Source organism: Harpia harpyja, chromosome W (assembly GCF_026419915.1).
Source record: "Harpia harpyja isolate bHarHar1 chromosome W, bHarHar1 primary haplotype, whole genome shotgun sequence".
NCBI lineage: Eukaryota > Metazoa > Chordata > Aves > Accipitriformes > Accipitridae > Harpia > Harpia harpyja.
Genome location: NC_068968.1, coordinates 33,136,763 through 33,158,382, shown reverse-complemented (window position 1 = coordinate 33,158,382; position 21,620 = coordinate 33,136,763). Strand labels below are relative to the sequence as shown.

At 41.9% G+C, this 21,620-nt stretch overlaps 1 protein-coding gene across 8 annotated transcripts in view; it reads left to right on the top strand.

Moving 5' to 3' along the window:
* LOC128136193 (transmembrane protein 161B-like) overlaps positions 1–21,620 on the top strand; it is a 79,244-nt gene that overhangs the window by 10,377 nt on the left and 47,247 nt on the right. For 4 of the 8 annotated variants that reach the window (XM_052775385.1, XM_052775384.1, XM_052775381.1 and 1 more), the window contains exon 2: positions 6,407–6,510. The exons of 3 other annotated variants lie outside the window; for them this stretch is intronic. In XM_052775385.1, coding sequence (XP_052631345.1) covers positions 6,437–6,510 — 74 coding nt within the window. In that variant the 5' untranslated portion in view covers positions 6,407–6,436. Of the gene's footprint in view, positions 1–6,405; positions 6,511–21,620 lie in introns of those variants that run through there. One more of the 8 variants, XM_052775389.1, reaches the window with a different exon arrangement.

Here is a 21,620-nt window from a genome sequence, read left to right as displayed (position 1 = left end):
GATTCCATGATATAAGGAAAATTAAAAGATTATCTGTGATGGTCTACTCTTATGCTGTTTGAAGGCTGTATTCTCCAGTTCCGAATCAAGAGTAGAATGAAATGTTCATCAGTTTCTTTTGCATTAAGAGGTTTATAAATTAAATTATCAACATAATTTGCTAGCTACGCTCTTCCAAGTTGTGGCCATTGGGACTCATCTATGTAGTTATGCTCACAAATTTAAATTCTACACAAACATCCTAATACTACCTAAGGCCGCGTTTAGACTGTTCAGCAGAGGCATTAAAGACTATTCTCTCTCTATATTTGGAATGATCTTTGTAATGGCAGAACTTTCTATTTAAAAAGTAAATGTTCTGGAGAGTGATAGCTTCCATAGTTCTTGTTCATGTGTTAATTGGGGAAATATGGGTAAACTGGATTTTAAAAATTTTGTAATAATAATATTATAACCTCACCTTGTTTTTTTCCATTGTCGTAGACCAGATTCTTTGGACTAGTTCTACTTGTAATTTAATAATACATTTAATATATATTAGTGTTCTGCATAATGGACATCATATATTGGTTGCTTCAGTGGTAATGATAGTTGTGATTTTAAAAATGCCTTTGTTCTGGTCATGAGATTTCTACAGGAATAACTTGATTTGTTTCATAGTCACTAGCAGAGAGTTTTATAATCTTTATGTGTAGAGAACCTCAGTGAAAAAAGAAGCAGGACTCTCTCTGTTAAAATGCAGTTGACTGACTGTAAGGTAATTTTCTTTTTAAACAAAACACCTTATCTCAAAGGGAGTTGTGCTGCTGTTGACTGCTTCCATCTAGCAGTTCATGACCCTCCTTTGAACATGTGGAAAGACACTGGTCAAGAAAGAAGTGACCTTCAGGTGGGAAAGGCCCATGAATGTGAGCAGTTTGATGGTAGCCCTGAATTCCTTGTGTGTTCTTGATGCCACTTTATGCATCTTTTTTTCTTCTCTGCTGTGCTTTAAACAGTGGTAGGAAGCAAGAAACAAATTTAGGAAAACTTGGTTATGAAAACAAAATGCCTCTAAATTTTGAAGAGGCCTCCTGATGTAGATGTCTTTCCCAAAGCTAGCTTTGTGGATATTTGATGCTTACAAACAGTAAGATTTGTAACTGCCTTAGAGCCTTTAAATATCAGATTGTCAACCATATCAGATATCATTCTGACTCTAGGTGTTTTGTAAAAGTAGTTTTTACACAGAAAGCATTCATTTTAAGACTTGATACAGTGAGCTCTCTTTTCTTTGGTAATCCCATACAATATTTTATATGATGTAGTAGCCAACTTTGAATTACATTTACATTTCAGCCAAGTACTGTCTTATTTTTCCAAGCGCAGCTTGAGCATGCACATACACATATGGAGGAAAGGTTTTGCGTGTAGAAAAGTCCAGTCTAATAGCAAGAGCAATAACTTGTTACTGATTAAATGGCATTTCAAATACGTTGTATTCATTTAGCTTCTAGACTTCATAAATGCCATTACACTTTGTTGACTGTACCAGATGAGTATTTGTTATATTCTCCTAGAGACCTTGCTGATTGTTGCTAATACAAAAGCTTTTCCATTTCTCACTTGAAAATCCTTGACCCTCAGGTTTGCATCCTTATGGGTTACAAAGTCCCAAGTTTGCCTGAAGTTTCTTGATAGCTCATCAATTAGTGTGACTGACCAGGTTTGTTTCTGGTTATTGTCTTTGTTAATGCTAATTTGTCAGGTTTTATGTCTCTGTGTTTGTCCCCCTCCCTTCCCTTATTCTCCCAACTGAAAAAAACAAACTTTCTCACATTCCCCATATCCTTACCAATTAGTGTGATTGACCAGATTTGTTCTCATCACAACCTTCCTTATCATGTGTTGGTCTGTATGTTCTTGTTTATGGCTCCTTTGGCCAGATACCCTTAAAGGAGCAGACACTATCCTTCCACATACCCTTATGCTATGTTTTAGTGTTGTAATTCGAGATAGTTTGGATTGGTATAGATTTTTCCAGTGTGTATTAATGAGCATATAAATATCGTGTAAGTACGTACCAGCAAAAGAGTAGAGTTGACAAAATGTGCTTTGCACATGGCATGCTATAAAGTCAAAATTAAAATTGGGATTTGAGTTTTCTTAGGGTTTTTTGTTTGTGGGTGTGGGGGGTTTTTTTGTTGTTTGTTTGTTTTAATGGTTTAAAAGTTACTAGGATGTTTTCAGTTATAAGTTGAAATATTTTTTTTGTAGGCATTTCTTTTTTTGAGGAAATGCAGGAGTAGCCTCTATGGGAGTGAGTATGGTGAATTCCTGCTGAAAGGGAAGGAGTTCAGAGAAAGACATCTAATGGCTGAAGACAAAATGATCCTAATGGGTTCAATTACAACTTGCAGTCATCACTTGAGTAAAGGAAATTAGTTTCTGTGGATGCAGATTTAAATAGTTTGTTGAATTGTAAGCATTTTAGCTGAGCTGTTGGACCTGCTGCCTTGTGTAAAAACTAACTGCCTTGATTTGCATAATTTTGCTTCCTGTTAGTTGTCTTGAAAGCACATCTTATAATTAAAAATGCAAAGCCCTAGGAGTAATTGGAGAGAGAACACTGGCACCTGTTTAGGTGTGTTTTTCTAAAGAAATATTAATGTAGCTTTACCCTGAGATAATGAACTCTGAGGATCAAGGCTTAGTAAGCAAACTAGATTGAGGGACAGTGGTTTGTCTCCCACTGGATGGAAATAGGCTCATCATATGAGATGGTCAGAATAAACATTTGGTTTTAAAATACATGGTTTATTTTGTAAACAAATTAAAGAGCATATACTTTCTGAGCTATATGATATTTTAAATGTATCAAATATATTATACAGGCAACTTTTTGAATAACACTTTGTTTCATTCTAAGTACACTTAGTAAAGTAATTGCTTTGGGTAGTCTAATGCACATGACTCCAAGATGACAAGAATCCCTGACAAAGTATTTAAAATGATACATAGAGCTTTCAAGCCTGATCTTCATAGAATCATAGAATAGCCCAGGTTGGAAGGGACTTCAAAAGATCATCTGGTCCAACCTTTTGTTGGAAAGGGAGCCTAGATTATCTATCACCCTGTCCAATCACATCTTTAAAAGCTCCAGTGATGGGGACTCTACCATGTCCCTGGGGAGGTTGTTCCAGTGAATGATTGTTCTCACTGTAAAATATTTCTTTCTTATATTGAGATGAAACCTCTCCTGGTGCAACTTGTACCCGTTGCCCCTTGTCTTCTCCATGTGACTCCTTGTGAAGAGAGAGCCTTCATCCTCTTTGTAGCTGCCCTTTAAGTACTGGAATACTTTGATGAGGTGTCCCTGTCCCCCTGAGCCTTCTCTTCTCCAGGGAGAAAAGACCTAACTCCTTCAGTCTTTCCTCATAGGGCAGATTCTCTAGCCCTTTGATCGTCTTTGTGGCTCTCCCTTGGACCCTCTCCAGCCTGTCTGCATCTTTCTTGAATTGCGGGGACCAGAACTGGACACCGTACGTACTCCAGGTGTGGCCTGACAAGCACTGAGTAGAGTGGGATGATCACATCTCTATGTCTGCTAGTAATGCCCCTGCAGATGCAGCCCAGGATCCGCTTTGCCCCCATTGCTGCAGTGGTGCACTGCTGACTCATGTTCAGCTTGTTGTCCACCAGGACCCCCAGGTCCCTTTCAGCAAGGCTGTTCCCCAGCCACACAGATCCTAGCCTGTACTGGGGTCTTTGGTTATGTTGTCCCAGGTGCAGGACTTTGTACTTGTCTTTGTTAAACTTCATACTGTTCTTGCTAGCCCACTCTTCCAGCCTGTCCAGGTGTCTCTGTAAGATGGCTCTCCCTTCTGACGTGTCCACCTCGCCACCCAGTTTAGTGTTATCAGCAAACTTGGTGAGGGTGCTTTCAATCCCATTGTCCAGATCATTTATGAAGATGTTGGACAGCGTGGGGCCCAGTATCGATCCCTGGGGGACCCCACTTGTGACAGGCTGCCAGCCTGAGTAAAAACCATTGATCATCACCCTCTGAGTGTGGCCTGTTAGCCAATTTCCTACCCATCTCGCAGACTACCCATCTCGCCTGTATCTTGCCAGTTTGTCTAGGAGAAGGCTGTGGGAAACAGTGTTGAATGTTTTGCTGAGGTCCAGGTAAACAACATCCACTGCTCTCCCCATGTTGACAGAAGATGTTATTTTGTTGTAGGTGATCAGGTTAGTCTGGCATGATTTGCCTTGGGTGATTGGGAAAAGCCAGCATGGATTTACCAGCTTCATTTGTTTTTTGATAGTTTCTAGGAGGACTTGTTCAATTACTTTCCCAGGAATTGAAGTAAGACTAATGGGCCTGTAGTTTCCTGGGTCCTCTTTTGGACTCTTGTAGATGGGTATGACATTTGCCCTCTTCCAGTCATTAGGGACATCCCCTGATCTCCGTGGCTTTTCAAAGATTATAGACAGTGGCCTTGCAACGATGTCAGCCACTTATCTTTAACACCCTGGCGTGGATTCTGTCTGGGTCCATAGATTTATATGGGTTGAGCCCTTGCAAGAGGCTGCAGACCAGCCCTTCCATTACTGGTGGGTTGACATGTGTGTTGTCATAGCTACTTGATCCTGTGGTCTGGGGTTCAGCTATGCTGGTCAAGATAGAGGCAAAGAAGGTATTGAGAACCTCTGCCTCATCAGCATTATTAGCAACTAGTTTCCCTGCCTTGTTTAGCAATGGGCCTATGTCTTCCCTGTGCTTCTGCTTACTGCTCACGTATCTGAAGAACCCTTTCTTGTTCTTGACATCTCTGGCCAATTTCAGTTCTGGCTGAGCCATAGACTTCCTGGCTGCATGCCCTAGCAAGGTTCTTGTAGTCCTCAATGGCTATTTGGCTGCCTTTCCATAGCCAGTAGGCTTCTTTTTTCTTTTAAGCACACCCAACTGCTCATTGTTAAGCCAAGGTGGTCTCTTGTTCTGCCTTCTTCCTTTCCCTTTGTAGGGGATTGTGGTGGGTTGACCAAGCCACTCTATCACGTCCCCTCCTCAGCAGGACAGGGGGAGAAAAGATGAAAAACTCGTGGGTTGAGATAAAGGCACTTTAATAAAGAAAAGCAAAGGCCGTGTGTGGAAGCATGGCAAAGCAAAAAGTTTTATTCTCTGCTTCCCATCAACAGGTGATGTCCAGCCACTTCCTGGGAAGTAGGGCCTCAGTATGTGTAGCAGTTGCTCCAGAAGACAAACGCCTTAACAAATGCCCCCCTCCCCCTTTCTCTTAGCTTTTATTGCTGAGCATGATGTCCTATGGTATGGAATATCTCTTTTTGGTCAGTTTGGGTCAGCTGTCCTGGCTATGTCCCCTCCCAACCTCTTGCCCACCACCAGCCTACTGGCCTTTGGGGGTGGGGGAATTGGAGAGACAGCCTTGATGCCAAAACATTGGTGTGTTATCAACACCATTCTAGCTACAAATACAGAGCACAGCACTATGAGGACTGCTATGGGGAAAGTTAACTCCATCCCAGCCAGACCCAGTACAGAAGTATAATTCTGAACTTTAGAAATACAAAGGCATATATTTTTCTCTTTAAGTTATTGTTAGTAACTAGCAATATCCAAAGATTGATGTTTAGGAATAAATAGGCATGTAAACATTCTTATGCCACTACTTAAATGTGGTGTTTTGTGTGCTGATTGAAAATGTGCATATGCTCCTTTTCATGAGAGAGTATTTTGAAAAACAGATCAGTTTAAAAAAGAGAAGTTATTTATTTGTTTGATCTTTGGTGCCTTTTAACTTGCATATTTTGGTAAATTTCACTTGTATGTCTACATTTGGGTTTTTGTGGGTGTTTTTTTTTCTTGTGATGTTTTAAGCGTGAAAATGTTGCATGTAATTAGAAAGCTGAAATTTCAAGTCATAAATGCAAATTTTATAAATTACTGTTAATTCCTAGTAGATTTGTGCAGTGTCAGCTGTTAAGTCATGTCAGAATTGAAGAGACCACCAAAAGCAAGATTGTAATCAGTGATATAATTTTAAGGTATCATGTCTTGTGAAATGTCACGCCATCATGTGGCTTAATATCTGTTAAATGGAGAAGCTCTTGTATTTCAGCTGTCAGATAGTACATACGTTGCTGTCCTTGTGGTTTGGCAATGCCTTTTCTTTTTGGATTATTATAGCAAGTTCCAGGGGATTTCTTGAAAACTGATGCAGTATTGTTTTTCTTCCCCTGCAGTTTAAAAAGAACCAAAAATGTTATCCCTACTATATGAAGGTGTTTTTCAAATGTTAAAAAAAAACCAAAAAAACAAAAAACAAAACAAACCACAAAACAAAACTTGAGTGCCTTTTTTTTTTTTTTTAACACATTGACTTGTTAATTTATTCCTCTGCAGGGTGTGATAGGTGTACAGCTGGTGATTACCATGGTAATGGCTAGTGTCATACAGAAGATCATACCTCACTATTCTTTTGCTCGTTGGCTTCTCTGTAGTGGCAGGTAAGATAAGAAAAATTTGCTGCACTGTGTTTGAATATGGTAACACAATTGCGCATTAGAGTAGAAAAAGTAAAGCGAACTAATTTAAATTAAATTTTTTTTGAAAAATAATTAATCTGCTATTCTTGAATTTTAGTAAAACTATAGTATTGTGACACCGGACTTACAGGCTCAAAGTGTAAGACAGTGTTGCTGTAAAAAACCTGACCAATACAATTAAAGCAACAAACTTAAGTCTAAGTTAGCTGCTGTCCAGCTCTTATCTTTTTAAAGGCATAAGCCACATATTAAAATATTAAAAAGCTAAATTGAACAGAAGGATTTTTTTTTTTCTCTCTACTGCCTCAGTATTTTTAATAAGCTGTCTGCTGGTTAGCCTTGCATATAAAGAGTGCTTAGGTACTTACTAAAAATTCTTTTTTAATACTTCATAGGACGGGATTAGTGTAAATGTCAATATGCTACTTCATAACGGTAGATCAAATACATGAGTTGCAAGGGGAGCATTCCATGTGTGACTGTATCCATAATAACTAAAACCACCAGCTGTTTTAAATATAAATCGTTATCTTAAATATTAAAAACCAAACAAAAACATAGACACTCTGCCTTTTCTTCCAGGAAGAGAAAAACACTGTGTGATTAGAAAGTAGTATGCTGTCTTTTAGAATTGTTGAAATTTTCAGAATATCAAATCTACTTTTTTTGCAAAAGGTTAAGAGGCTTTTCTAAGTGAAGTTGTCTGAAATATCTACATGAGATAGCCCTCCTGTTTGTGGAGGGTGGATAAACACATCACCATTCAAAAATAGAAAAGCCAGGAACTTTGACCGGTTCATTTCAAGATGCCCGTATGTGTACATTCAAAGTCCTAAAATGGAGTTGTTAGAATGGATAGATGTAAGGTAATTATTCATTTACAGAATGAACAGGTATCATTGAAAAGTGATTTACTTAAATTTGAAAAGAAATATAAATGTTTTCAACAGTAAATCTGTGCTGTTTTCAGAGCTTGAACAGAATTTCAATAATCATATTAGCTGAACTCAGTTGGCAGCTCAGGTATTTGCATAGGCCTTTGCATTTTTAACTAATAAATCAGTCTCTACCAAAATGTTGCTTTTAAGGTTCTCAGCTATTTCTGTCCTATTTTTCGGGCCATTTTAGGGAGAGAGAAGAAAACTGATGTTTCATTGGTCATTCATTAATGACCTTCATTTGACTTAACTAGGGAATATCTGTGCTGCTGTTGCTATTCAAACTAATTTGGATATGTCAAAGCTATAGTTCTGGGACCTCAGCTTTAACCATACATAAGCTGGAGCAGATATGAACTCCAAATTTTTAATTCTACCTTTATTAAAATGTTTGTTTAAATCTCTTGGTTTTGACATTTCAAACACAAGGTATGTAGGGTTTATTAATTAGACTCATACTATTAGTTATCACTATGAATCATGTGCGGTGTAGTTCTATAGTGTAATTATATCGTAGTTGTGGTTTAAGCATTGTTGATTTGTGCTACTACACTACACAGAAGAATAATTTTTCTCTGCTGCTGTATTAGGTACTATATGTCTATCTATAGGAAAGATTTTTGTGTTAAAAAATTAGCTTCTAACACAAGTGATCCGCACGATTGAAAGGGGTCGTCACTTACTTATGGTACGCTCAGTATGTCAACTTCAAATCTGGGAGGTGATGAATGACAAAGCAGAAGACTATTTCTGTGCTTTACCACACTTTCTCTAGATCATATAAAACTTAAGAAATAAAAAAGTATCTTTGTAGTTTGTCTTTTTGGATGAAAAGGTAGCTGCTTTGACTTTTTACTTCTCAGTTTTACAATGTCTCTGTTTTGTATCAAAGTACTTCTGCAAAAACAGCAAATGTTTCATCTGGGACCTCTCATAATTAAAATGAATGAATTAAATAATTTTCACCCTTACAGATTCCTCAAGAAAAACAAAACAAAATTCAGCCCCCCCCCCCCCCCCCTTCTTCATGTCAAGTCTGGGTTTGTTTGGGGTGGGTTTGGGGTTTTTTTTTTGGTGGGGGGTGGGGTTTTTTTGTTTGTTTTTGATTGTGATTTTTGTGGGGGTGGTGTTTGTTTGTTTGGGGTTTTTTTTAATGTTTGAACCGGCAGTGAATTCCTTCAGGGAAAACTTGTAATATTCAATGTTTTGAATTTCTGTAGTATATTATTAGCTTGTACTAACCTTCTGTTGAACAAATTCCAGCATCAGTCAAATATTTAGCACAATAACACCTACCGATACAGACTATGTGGAAACCCCTATAAAACACATTGTGTTCTTTATAGCATTGCCAGCTTGAACTCTTACTTCTCCATTATACTAACTTTTAAATTATTTTAAAAGTATATCAGTGAGCTCTATGCAACTGGCTGTTAAACACTTCATTATATCAGCAATTGAACTTCCAAAACTGGGAGTTTTTCCTAAAGCATGCATTGCATTTTTATCCCACCATTGTTCTTCCTTTCAACCTTCCCATCCCCCATGAAAGTTAAGTTTAGTGTCAAAGACAAGGGATGCCATCCAGAGGGGCCTTGACAGTGCAATAAGTTGTGCCTCTTTGGAGTAGCCACGGCATATTTTTTTTCTTTTTTTTTTTTTCCCCCCCAAGCATTCTATCACTTCATCAGGGTCCTGTAGTTGTTCTGGAGTGAAGTTCCAGACCATTGGAGGTGAGAAGTTCTCTAGATACCTGCCCATATTCTCCCACATGCCTTGCCACCCACGACCATATGTATTGGCTTTGTGTGGCAAGGTTTTGGTAGCAGGGGGGGTTACAGGGGTGGCTTCTGTAAGAAGCTGCTGGAAGCTTCCCCTGTGTTCGAGAGAGAGCCCATACCAGCCGGCTCTAAGACGGACCTGCTGCCGGCCAAGGCCGAGCCAATCAGCGATAATGGTAACGCCTCTGTGATTACATTTTTAAGAAGGAAAAAAGTTGGGACAGACGGAAAACGGCAGCCGGAGAGAGGAGTGAGAACGTGTAAGAGAAACAACCCTGCAGACACCAAGGTCAGTGAAGAAGGAGGGGGAGGAGATGCTCCAGGTGCCGGAGCAGAGATTCCCCTGCAGCCCGTGGTGAAGACCATGGTGAGGCAGGCTGTCCCCCTGCAGTCCATGGAGGTCCGCGGTGGAGCAGATATCCACCTGCAGCCCGTGGAGGACCCCACACCGGAGCAGGTGGGTTCCCGAAGGAGGCTGTGACCCCGTGGGAAGCCCGCGCTGGAGCAGGCTCCTGGCAGGACCTGCGGATGTGTGGAGAGAGGAGCCCACGGAGCAGGTTTTCTGGCAGGACTTGTGACCCTGTGGGGGACCCACGCTGGAGCAGTCTGTGCCTGAAGGACTGCACGCCGTGGAAAGGACCCATGCTGGAGCAGTTCATGAAGAACTGCAGCCCGTGGGAAGGACCCACGTTGGAGAAGTTCGTGGAGGACTGTCTCCCGTGGGTGGGACCCCACGCTGGAGCAGGGGAAGAGTGTGATGAGTCCTCCCCCTGAGGAGGATGAAGCGGCAGAAAATAACGTGTGATGAACTGACTGTAAACCCCATCCCCCTGTGCCGCTGGGGGGTTGGTAGAGAATCCGGGAGTGAAGTTGTGCCCGGGAAGAAGGGAGGGGTGGAGGGAAGGTGTTCTGAGATGTGGTTTTATTTCTCATTACCCTACTCTGGTTGATTTGTAATAAATTGATTTAATTTTCCCCAAACTGAGTCTGTTTTGCCCGTGACGGTAATTGGTGAGTGATCTCTCCTGTCCGTATCTCGACCCACAAGCTCTTTGTTGTATTCTCTCTCCCCTGTCCAGCTGAGAAGGAGGGGGAGTGATAGAACGGCTTTGGTGGGCACCTGGCATCCAGCCAGGGTCAACCCATCACACCATACTCTTGTGGAGCCTGGGTCATATTCCTAAACTGCTTGTTAACCTTAGACAAAACCGAAGCAATATTCCTAAGAAATACCAATAGAAGTATTTTAACTACCCAAGGATGTTCAAGATACTGAGAAGTTATTGTAACTAGGGAGAAAACATCACAGAAGAAGGTAGCGAAGGTGCCATTCTGTATTTTCTCCACAAAAAACCTCTCAGAGGAAGAAGTATAGTTGTTAATTGTCTCCATGAGATGGTACCCTAAGTACAGTAATGGCTTCAGTACAGAGCCCAAACATCAGATTAAGCTCAAGGTCAGTGTTTTAATAACAAATCTCCCAGGCAAAACATCACTAATCACTACAGAGCACAGCAAACTGCAAAGGCCAACACCAATCTTTAACATGTACAGCAAAAAAAAAAGAGCATGGCGCAGATCAGATAAACTAATATTGAGAACAGATGAATCAATATCGTGACCCGCAGCAGTTAACAGATATAAATCCCTTGACACTCTGGTCAACCTGTTATTATCTCAAACCCTTCGAGCCCCACGTCGGGCGCCAAAAAGGACTGTTGTGGTTTAACCCCAGCAGGCAACTAAGCACCACGCAGCCGTTCGCTCGCTCCCCACCCCAGTGGGATGGGGGGAAGAGAATTGGAAGGGTAAAAGTGAGAAAACTCATGGGTTGAGATAAGAACAGTTTAATAATTGAAATAAAATAATAACAATACTAATACATTGTAATGAAAAGGAAAATAACAGAGAGAGAGAAATAAAACCCAAGGAAGGACAAGTGATGCAAATGAAAACAATTGCTCACCACCAACCGACCAATGCCCAGCCAGTCCCCGAGCAGCGCCCACGCCCCCCCCAACCTTCCCCCTAGTTTTATTGCTGAGCGTGATGTCATATGCTATGGAATATCCCTTTGGTCAGTTGGGGTCAGCTGTCCTGGCTATGTACTCTCCCAACTTTTTGTGCACACCCAGCCTACTCACTGGCAGGGTGGTATGAGGAGCAGAAAAGGCCTTGACTCTGTATAAGCACTGCTCAGCAATAACTAAAAAATCCAAAACATAGCCACATACTAGCTACTATGAAGAAAATTAACTCTATCCCAGCCAAAACAAGCACAGGGTGGCAGCAATTCTGTGATAACATACTTAAGAAGGGGAAAAAACTGCCATGCAACAGCAGTTGGGAGAGAGGAGTGAGAATATGTGAGAGAAACAACTCTGCAGACACCAAGGTCAGTGAAGAAGGAGGGGGAGGAGGTGCTCCAGGAACCGGAGCAGAGATTCCCCTGCAGCCTGTGGTGAAGACCATGGTGAGGCAGGCTGTCCCCCTGCAGCCGTGAAGGACCATGGTGAGGCAGGCTGTCCCTCTGCAGCCACGAAGGACCATGGTGGAGCAGATATCCACATTGCAGCCTGTGAAGGACCCCACACCGGAGCAGGTGGATGTGCCCTGAAGGAAGCTGCAGCCCATGGAGAGCCCACGCAGGAGCAGGCTCCTGGCAGGAACTGTGGCCCGTGGAGGGGAGTCCATGCAGGAGCAAGTTTTCTGGCAGAACTTGTGACCCCATGGGGAACCCATGCTGGAGCAGTCCATTCCTGAAGGACTGCACCCTGTGGAAAGGACCCATGCTGGAGCAGTTCGTCAAGAACTGCAGCCCACGGGAATTGCCCACGTTGGAGAAGTTTGTGGAGGACTGTCTCCTGTGGAAGGGACCCCACACTGGAGGAGAGGAAGAGTGTGAGGAAGAAGGAGCGGCAGAGAAAACATGTGATGAACTGACCGCAACCCCCATTCCCCATCCCCCTGCGCTGCTCGGGGTGAGGAGGTAGAAGAGTCGGGAGTGAAGTTGAGCCTGGGAAGAAGGGAGGGGTGGGGGGAAGGTGTTTTTAGATTTGTTCTTATTTCTCATTATCCTACTCTGATTAATTGGCAATAAATTAAATTAGTTTCCCCAATCAAGTCTTTTTTGCCCATGACGGTAATTGTTGAGTGATCTCCTTGTCCTTATCCCGACCCACAACCTTTTCATTATATTTTCCTCCCCTGTCCAGCTGAGGAGGGGGAGTGATAGAGCGGCTTTGGTGGGCACCTGTTGGTCAGCCAAGATCAACCCACCACAGACATGCATCCTGTGAAGAATATAGGGATGCTGCTGGGATGTGTAGGGATGGGATCAGGAAACTTATGGCACAGATGGAGCTGAATGTTTTGGTTTAAATCCATTTGTCTGTGAAGGATTAGTTCCTTTAAATAGATTAAATAACTTTGAATTGCAGCTGAAATACAATTGTTATTGGTTGTTTAAGCACTGCACTTTTATTATAGAAGTCTCTTTAGACAAAACATTAGGATAGTGATAAATCCAAGTATTCCAGCACGATTCAGGGAAGTCAAAATATAACACTTTGGCTATTTCTGAGCTTAGAGAAGTTGATTAGGAAACGGAGAAGGGATTGTAACAAGTCTATTCTACTTTGCAGGCAATATTCTCAGGCAGAACTTGTCCTCTTTTGATACCTTACCAAGCTTTAGGATTTCCTAGGTGTTGAAGGGGCTCTGGTAATTTCAGCTGCAGTTTTTTTCTCTTTCTGACTTCTCTTGCATAAGAATCAACAGGTAAAGTATCAAGAAAAACAGGTAGTATCAGTGCAAGAGAACATCCTTGTACAGAAGGCCATGCTTTAAAAAATTCATTTCTATGGCAGTTGTTCTTCAGCTTCTTTTAGTCACAAATACTGGAAGACGTGAGCAGAGATGCATGTTTTCCCAGATTATAAAGTCAAACTCACCTATGAACAAAAAAGCCATCAAAATACATCAATATTGCAATTAGCTAGCATAACTTCAGTGTATATGTAATATGGTTAGTTAGTACAGAAATTCCAACTAACCTCAAAGGAACAATTTAAAGTTTCGCACTTTGTCACAGTAACTACAGCTAACTGGTAATAGACGTCTTGGATTTAATGCATAGAAAACATAAAAGTATTGAATCCTGAAACCTATTATTTAAGTCTCATAGAAATGCTGGAAGGCTCTACAAGATAGGCCTTATAACTATTTATTCTCCAAGGCCCCTGTTTTCCATTTGAACATTAACTTGTTTTTCCTGATAAGTTTTTGAACAGTTTTGAAACACTGTCCTTCATGTTTTGGCATATGATGCAATTTGTGTGTTTATTTGTTATCCAGAAAAACTCTAAATTTAACCCACAGTTAATTTTGTCCCTACAAAGTTACTAGAATGTTTTGCCTAAGATTGAAGAATTAAGCGCACAGTGAAAATAAAAAATGTTGAATGAAAATAAGGCCCCAAAAATTGTGTGTTCTGTTGGGGAAATCTTTCTATTATGGCTGAGTAAAATCTTAATAGCAGAAGGCAACAGCAGGTTGCTTGTATCCTAAATCAAATATTAAAGGTGAATGTTTACCATAATGAGTAAGCCTCTTATTTTCAGCATCTGCAGCCTAAATCTTAAATCCCAAATGATAAATTAAGAGCAATATTTTGACCTTACTGATATTTACTCTAAAGAGCATATAGGCAACAAGTATTGTAGCTAAATGCTAGATCTTGTTAAGCAAGCTGATATAGTCAGTCTATACTTCAGAGTGACATTTGAGCAACTTTTACTTTAGACAGATCTGACATGCTTTGTGGCTTTGGCAATGCATGTACTGAAATTGATGGCATATCTAATCTTCATTCCTGATACTAGACTGAAAACAATCTGGGAGGTGGGGGAGTGAATGTGATTCACAGACTCAGGAACAAAAGTGATGAGTTGAGGTTTGTTCTGTGTAATCTGGGATAAGTGGGACCAAACACTATAAAACTGCAGGGAGGAATGTTTGTGGGGTTTTGTTGGATTTGTTTTTCATATGAAAAGCTGTGGAGGATTTAAGCACTAGAAAAATTACTTCTAGAGGGAAACATAAAAAGAACTCTGCAGAGTGTCAAGAGAAGATTCAGAAGTTAAAATACCTTAATGTGGAATAAAAACTGCATAGGGAAGGACTCTAATCTTAAAGGAAGACAGAACAGGAACCAGTGACTAGAACCCAACACTAGATAAATTACAGTAGTGGAAAATACACTGTTTTAACAGAGTGAGTAACAAATTAAATTACAACCTGAAGTGGTGAATTCTTCACTGGGTTGTTTTCAGACATTCTTTTTATAAGCTGCTATTGGTAAGCAAATTACTGGTCTCAGTAAAAGGATGATCAGTGAAAATGTACGTGGACTTATTGGTCACTATTCTATGATATTCTTTTGAATTTCAGCCCTGAGGAAGAACCCAGCCAGCTTTTTGCATTCCACCAGGAAATTTAAATCTCCTGCTATGTGTATTTTGCTTATTACCTCCTTAAGCCACTGAAACTTTTATCCCTGACAGTAATGTTAATGATTGACACCTAGTTTTCGAAGATGAGTAAAACTGACAGCTATTTTGTATTTTGCTTGTGTGTGGATAGAGTAACTTAAATAAGTCCAATAACTCCGTTCTCTAAGAACATGTTCAGTGGTGCCAACGTCTGAGTTGATCACTAATTGTGTTTAAATTGTTCTTAAGCCCTCCCACATGTGATAGCATTAAAATGTTTGACTGCAAAGAAAAGCTAGAAAAAGTAAGCAGGATGATAAAAGTGAAGGAAACAGGTAGCAAATAACTAAACCACTGTTTAATTTAGTTTTATTCTAAAGATCAAAATTTTTGAACATTGAAAAGATGCTGAATCTAACTCCATATCAACAGTAGAGTCAGAACTTTACTCTTAAAAAGTTAGAAGTGTAAGTCTTTGAAATGTTATGAACTTTTTTTTTAAAATGTTGATTTTATGATTTCAACTTATCAGTTGGACTCTCTCCAGTATGTCCATATCTCTCTTGTACTGGGGAGCCCAAAACTGGACACAATACTCCAGATGTGTCCTCACCAGTGCTGAGTAGAGGGGAAGGATCACCTCCCCTAACCTACTGGCAACACTCATCCTAATGCAGCCCAGGAACCCGTTAGCCGCCTTTGCCACAAGGGCCCATTGTCAGCTCATGGGGGAACATTGTCAGATATTGTCCGGGTATTGAAGTTCGGCTGAGTGGCTTAATATCCCAGGTTATTCCAAATTTTCTAGGTGGGATCAGGAAAGCTAAGGCACAGATGGAGCTGAATTTGACAAGGGATGTGAAGAATAATTAGAAGGGATTTTACAGGTACGTTGGCCAGAAAAGGAGATTAAAGAAAATGCACCCCCATAATAAATAAGACAGGAGAACTGGTGACAACCAACATGGAGAAGAGACTGAGGTACTCAACAATTTTTTTGCCTCGGTTTTCAATGGTAATTTCTCTGCCCACATCTCTCAAGCCCTTGAGCCTCAAGGCTGGGACTGAGGGAGCGAAGTCCCTCCCATTGTAGGAGAAAATCAGGTTCAAGACCACCTGAGGAACCTGAACATAGACAAGTCCATGGGACCTGACGAGATGCATCCCAGGGTCCTGAGGGAATTGGCTGATGTAGTTGCCGAGCCACTCTCCATCATATTTGAAGAGTCATGGCAGTCAGGCAAAGTCCCCAGTGACTGGAAAAAGGGAAACATTGCACCCATTTTTAAAAAGGGTAAAAAAGAGGACCCTGGGAACTACCGACCGGTCAGCCTCACCTCCGTGCCCGTGAAGATCATGCAAAGATAGACCCTCCTGGAAGACATGTCGAAGCATGTGGAAGACAGGGAGGTGATTAGAGACAGCCAACATGGCTTCACCAAGGGCAAATCCTGCCTGACCCACCTAGTGGCCTTCGAAGATGGAGTGACTGCATCAATGGACAAGGAAAGAGCTATGGATGACATCTACCTGGACTTCTGTAAGGCCTTTGACACAGTCCCCCACAAGATTCTTGTCACTAAATTGGAGAGCTATGGGTTTGATGGATGGACTCTTAGATGGATAAGGAATTGGATGGATGGTCGCATCACAGTCAATGGCTCAATGTCCAAGTGGAAACCAGTAATGAGTGGTGTCCCTCAAGGGTCAGTACCGGGACCAGTACTATTTAATATCTTCATCAATGACATAGACAGTGGGATTGAGTGCACCCTCAGCAAGTTTGAGGATGACACCAAGCTGAGTGGTGCAGTTGACTCACTAGAGGGAAGGGATGCCCTCCAGAGGGACCTTGACAGACTTGAGGAATGGGCCCATGTGAACCTCATGAGGTTCAACAAGGCCAAGTGCAAGGGCCTGCACCTGGGTCAGGGCAATCCCCAGTATCAGTACAGACTGGGGGAGGAAGGGATTGAGAGCAGCCCTGCAGAGGAGGACTTGGGGGTACTGGTGGATGAAAAATTGGACATAAGCTGGCAGTGTGCGCTTGCAGCCCAGAAAGCCAATTGTATCCTGGGCTGCATTAAAAGAAGCATGGCCAGCAGGTCGAGGGAGGTGATTTTCCTGCTCTACTCCGCTCTGATGAGACCCCACGTGGAGTACTGCATCCAGCTCTGGGGTCTCCAGGACAAGAAAGACATGGTCCTATTAGAGCGGGTCCAGAGGAGAGCCACAAAAATGATCAGAGGGATGGGACACCTCTCCTGTGGAGAAAGGCTGAGAGAGTTGGGGTTGTTCAGCCTGGAGAAGAGAAGGCTCTGGGGAGACCTTATTGCAGCCTTCTAATACTGAAAGGGGGCTTATAAGAAAGATGGAGAGAGACTTTTTACCAGGGCCTGTAGTGACAGGACAAGGGGCAACGGTTTTAAACTGAAAGAGGGTAGGTCTAGATTGGACATTAGGAATAATTTTTTTTTTTTTTTATGATGAGGGTGGTGAGACACTGGAACAGGCTGCCTAGAGAAGTTGTGGCTGCCCCATCCCTGGAAGTGTTCACGGTCAGGTTGGACAGGGCTTTGAGCAACCTGATCTAGTGGAAGATGTCCCTGCCCATGGCAGGGGGGTTGGACTAAATGATCTTTAAGGTCCCTTCCCACCCAAACCATTCTATGATTCTATATTTCCCCATCTTCAGCCCCATGAAACTTCCTTTTCTCCATGAGGTTCTTGGAGCTGATCAATAATTGTGTGGTGACACTATCAGCCAGTGTAGTAAGTACTCAAGTGAATTTCATCAAGCCCTCCTGATTAAATGCATGTAACTTCTCTTAATATTCTTTAGTCTTTTCTTTCTATATTCTGGCCTGTCATTGTGAAAAAAATGAAACAAAAAAGTTAAGGAGCAGTCCAGCAGCTTGTTATTTGTTTAATTTCCCTTTTAAGCAATAGACTGCTATTCATATTTCTTTATTTCCTTTGTCCCTTAGACATTTTTAGCTTTCTTGGTTTTGTTCCTATCTGCCTGTTGTAGCCTTTTTATGCTTCCTCTTAGTTATGTGCTGGGTTTTTTGCCTGTTTTTATTCTGAGTTTGATTATTAAAGAATTATATCTTTGTTTTACTCAAATTCCTTTTTTTTTCTTACAAGGTAGCATAATTTATCATCTCTTTACTCTCGCTAGAGAAATCGCTTTTCTTGTACATTTTAGAGAATGTGAGCTATTGCAGGAGGTGAAACATGCTTAAGCCACCCTGCAGCATAAATTTATCCTTTGGTGAAAGTGTGTGAAGTCAAGCTTTGTTGCCATTCATAAAAGCCTCCAATCTCTGTCCACAACTTCCTGATGTTTGCATCCATGCAAAACAAAGCCTATTCTAGACTAAAAAAAAAAAAAGATATTACATAATCAATAGTTACTTTCAGTGGAATGGTCTTTATTTTGACAAGATGTTGAATACTATGATGCTTTTGATCTGTGTTCTCTTATCTTTTCAACAACACAAAAAGTTAAAGATATTTTTCTCTCTATTGCAGAGCTGTAGCAAAGAAGGAAATAGCCTTCTGTGGAAGGCATTAAATAGGAGTAAATATGCCCAGTTAGCTGTTAATGCTTCTGATGCTGTCCTATGTTAAGTATATCAGCAGCTCTTCAGCAGGACAGGAAGAAGTGCCCTGAAAGTTGGTGGAGAGCTTATCAGCTGCAAGCTATGGCAGAGAAGGGTTGTGCACTAAACACTCACTCTTGTATTCCTCCATTATGATTTGGTCCTCCATACTGAAAAGTGGGTTTACTAGTATTTCTGCTGTTTAACATTCAAACTAGATTATGTTTAAATCCCTCCAAAATACTGAGAAATAAGTTTTGAAGTGGTCAGGTCATGTACTGCTTACATAAAATATCTTTCTTCAATTTGTATTTAGTTTCTAAATCCTGCTTTTTTTTCTACTGTTTCTTGTGATTCAACTGCATAAAAGTGTAAAAGGTTATCTTTTTGCAAGCCCTTTGCTGTGAGAGGGCTATTACGTCTAAGAAAATTACTATGGTGTAGACATTTCACATACAGATGTTTCATATACTTAATAAAAAATAAAATTGCCAAAACACTGAAAGAAATTTTGTCTGCCAGTGCTTATGTGTTTCAAAGGATGTTCTGTTGTAGATGAAAGTGTAACTGGTAGATGCTGAACATATTTATTTACTAATGATTTCATCATTTTATATTCAAATAAAAATGCCAGATGACAACATCAGTGTGAAAATACTGGGTTTTAGAAGCAGAATCAAGCAAACGTGTTTTGCTGGTTGCTGTGAAATATAATAAAATCAAAGCCTGAAGCATACAAGTGCATTGAGGAAAGGGTAAGTTACCAATGAAATGAAGAGGATGAGGAAAGTGGGCTTAAACGTAGCCACGTGCTGAAGTAGCTCCCTGAACAAAGACAGCTCCTTACGCACTGCCTTCAACCATAACCATGGTGTCTTGTTTTTTGCAACGAAGAATTCTGTGGTGTGAGTAATGGTCAATACACTTGTACTGGTTTTGGCTGGGACAGAGTTAAATTTCTTCATAGTAGCTTGTATGGGGCTATGCTTTGGATTTGTGACCAAAACAGTGTTGATAACACAGGGATGTTTTAGTTACTGCCAAGCAGTGCTTACACAGCATTGTGGTGGGTTGACCCTGGCTGGACGCCAGGTGCCCACCAAAGCCGTTCTATCACTCCCCCTCCTTCTCAGCTGGACAGGGGAGAGAAAATATAACAAAGAGCTTGTGGGTCGAGATAAGGACAGGAGAGATCACTCACCAATTACCGTCACGGGCAAAACAGACTCAGTTTGGGGAAAATTAAATCAATTTATTACAAATCAACCAGAGTAGGGTAATGAGAAATAAAACCACATCTCAGAACACCTTCCCTCCACCCCTCCCTTCTTCCCGGGCACAACTTCACTCCCGGATTCTCTACCAACCCCCCAGCGGCACAGGGGGATGGGGTTTACAGTCAGTTCATCACACGTTATTTTCTGCCGCTTCATCCTCCTCAGGGGGAGGACTCATCACACTCTTCCCCTGCTCCAGCGTGGGGTCCCTCCCACGGGAGACAGTCCTCCACGAACTTCTCCAACGTGGGTCCTTCCCACAGGCTGCAGTTCTTCACGAACTGCTCCAGCATGGGTCCTTTCCACGGCGTGCAGTCCTTCAGGAGCACACTGCTCCAGCGTGGGTCCCCCACGGGGTCACAAGTCCTGCCAGAAAACCTGCTCCAGCGTGGGCTCCTCTCTCCACAGATCCGCAGGTCCTGCCAGGAGCCTGCTCCAGCGCGGGCTTCCCATGGGGTCACAGCCTCCTTCGGGAACCCACCTGCTCCTGCGTGGGGTCCTCCACGGGCTGCAGGTGGATATCTGCTCCACCGTGGACCTCCATGGACTGCAGGGGGACAGCCTGCCTCACCATGGTCTTCACCACGGGCTGCAGGGGAATCTCTGCTCCGGCACCTGGAGCATCTCCTCCCCCTCCTTCTTCACTGACCTTGGTGTCTGCAGGGTTGTTTCTCTTACATGTTCTCACTCCTCTCTCCGGCTGCCGTTTTCCATCTGTCCCAACTTTTTTTCCTTCTTAAAAAATGTTATCACAGAGGCGTTACCACTATCGCTGATTGGCTCAGCCTTGGCCAGCGGCGGGTCCGTCTTTGAGCCGGCTGGTATGGGCTCTCTCTCGAACACAGGGGAAGCTTCCAGCAGCTTCTTACAGAAGCCACCCCTGTAACCCCCCCCGCTACCAAAACCTTGCCACACAAAGCCAATACACACACACAAGGCCTTTTCTGCTCCTCACACTGCCCTGACAGCGAGTAGGTTGGAGGTGCACAAAAAGTTAGGAGGGGACACAGCCAGGACAGCTGACCCCAACTGACCAAAGGGATATTCCTTACCATATGACGTCATGCTCAGCAATAAAACTAGGGGGGGAGGTTGGCAGGGGTCCAGTGCTCGGGGACTGGCTGGGCATCAGTCAGTTGGTGGTGAGCAATTGTTTTCATTTGCATCACTTGTCTTTCTTGGGTTTTATTTTCCTCTCTCTTTGTTATTTTTTTATCTCTTTTTCTTACAATTTTAAAAAAATTATTATTTCTTTTAAATTATTAAACTGTCTTTATCTCAACCCACGAGTTTCTTTCTCACTTTTACCCTTCCGATTCTCCCCCCATTGCACTGGGTAGGGGAGTGAGCGAGCGGCTGTGTGGTGCTTAGTTGCCAGCTGGGGTTAAACCATGACAACATTTCATGTTAGGAGGCAATCCCCACAGTCAGTATCACATCATAGCTAAGCATGCAGCTTGGTTCATGAGCTTGTGATTATGAAAGTGGCCTCTGGAAAAAGAATAAAAAAATTACAAGTATTTATATTCTGATTTAATTCTATGTATATAAATGGCTTCTTGTCTCAAAGGAGTTTCCTGACTGTGATACCGAAAAGCCGGTCGAAGAAACTCTCTAAGACTCGTTTTGGAGTTTTAGAAAGCAGGCATTCTTTATTGCAGCGCTGGATGCGCGGGGCATAGTTCCACCTAGCGTGCATACCACAGCTTTAGCACTAACAGGTTATATAGAATAACTAATTGCATATTAATCAGATTAGTATACATACACATAAAAATGATTATAACTGATTATCATAGTACAGCCTACATCCGATCATGCGCAATGAAGGATCCATTTGAGTCGAAGGGCTGCTTTTACGACCACCGACCCATTTGAAGTTCTTGTTGGCTGTCCTTGAAGTCTTTGTTCTTGTCCTTGTTCTTTGATCTTGAAGCTTAACGCAGTTTCAATCGCATGTGGTCAGTTTCAACATTGT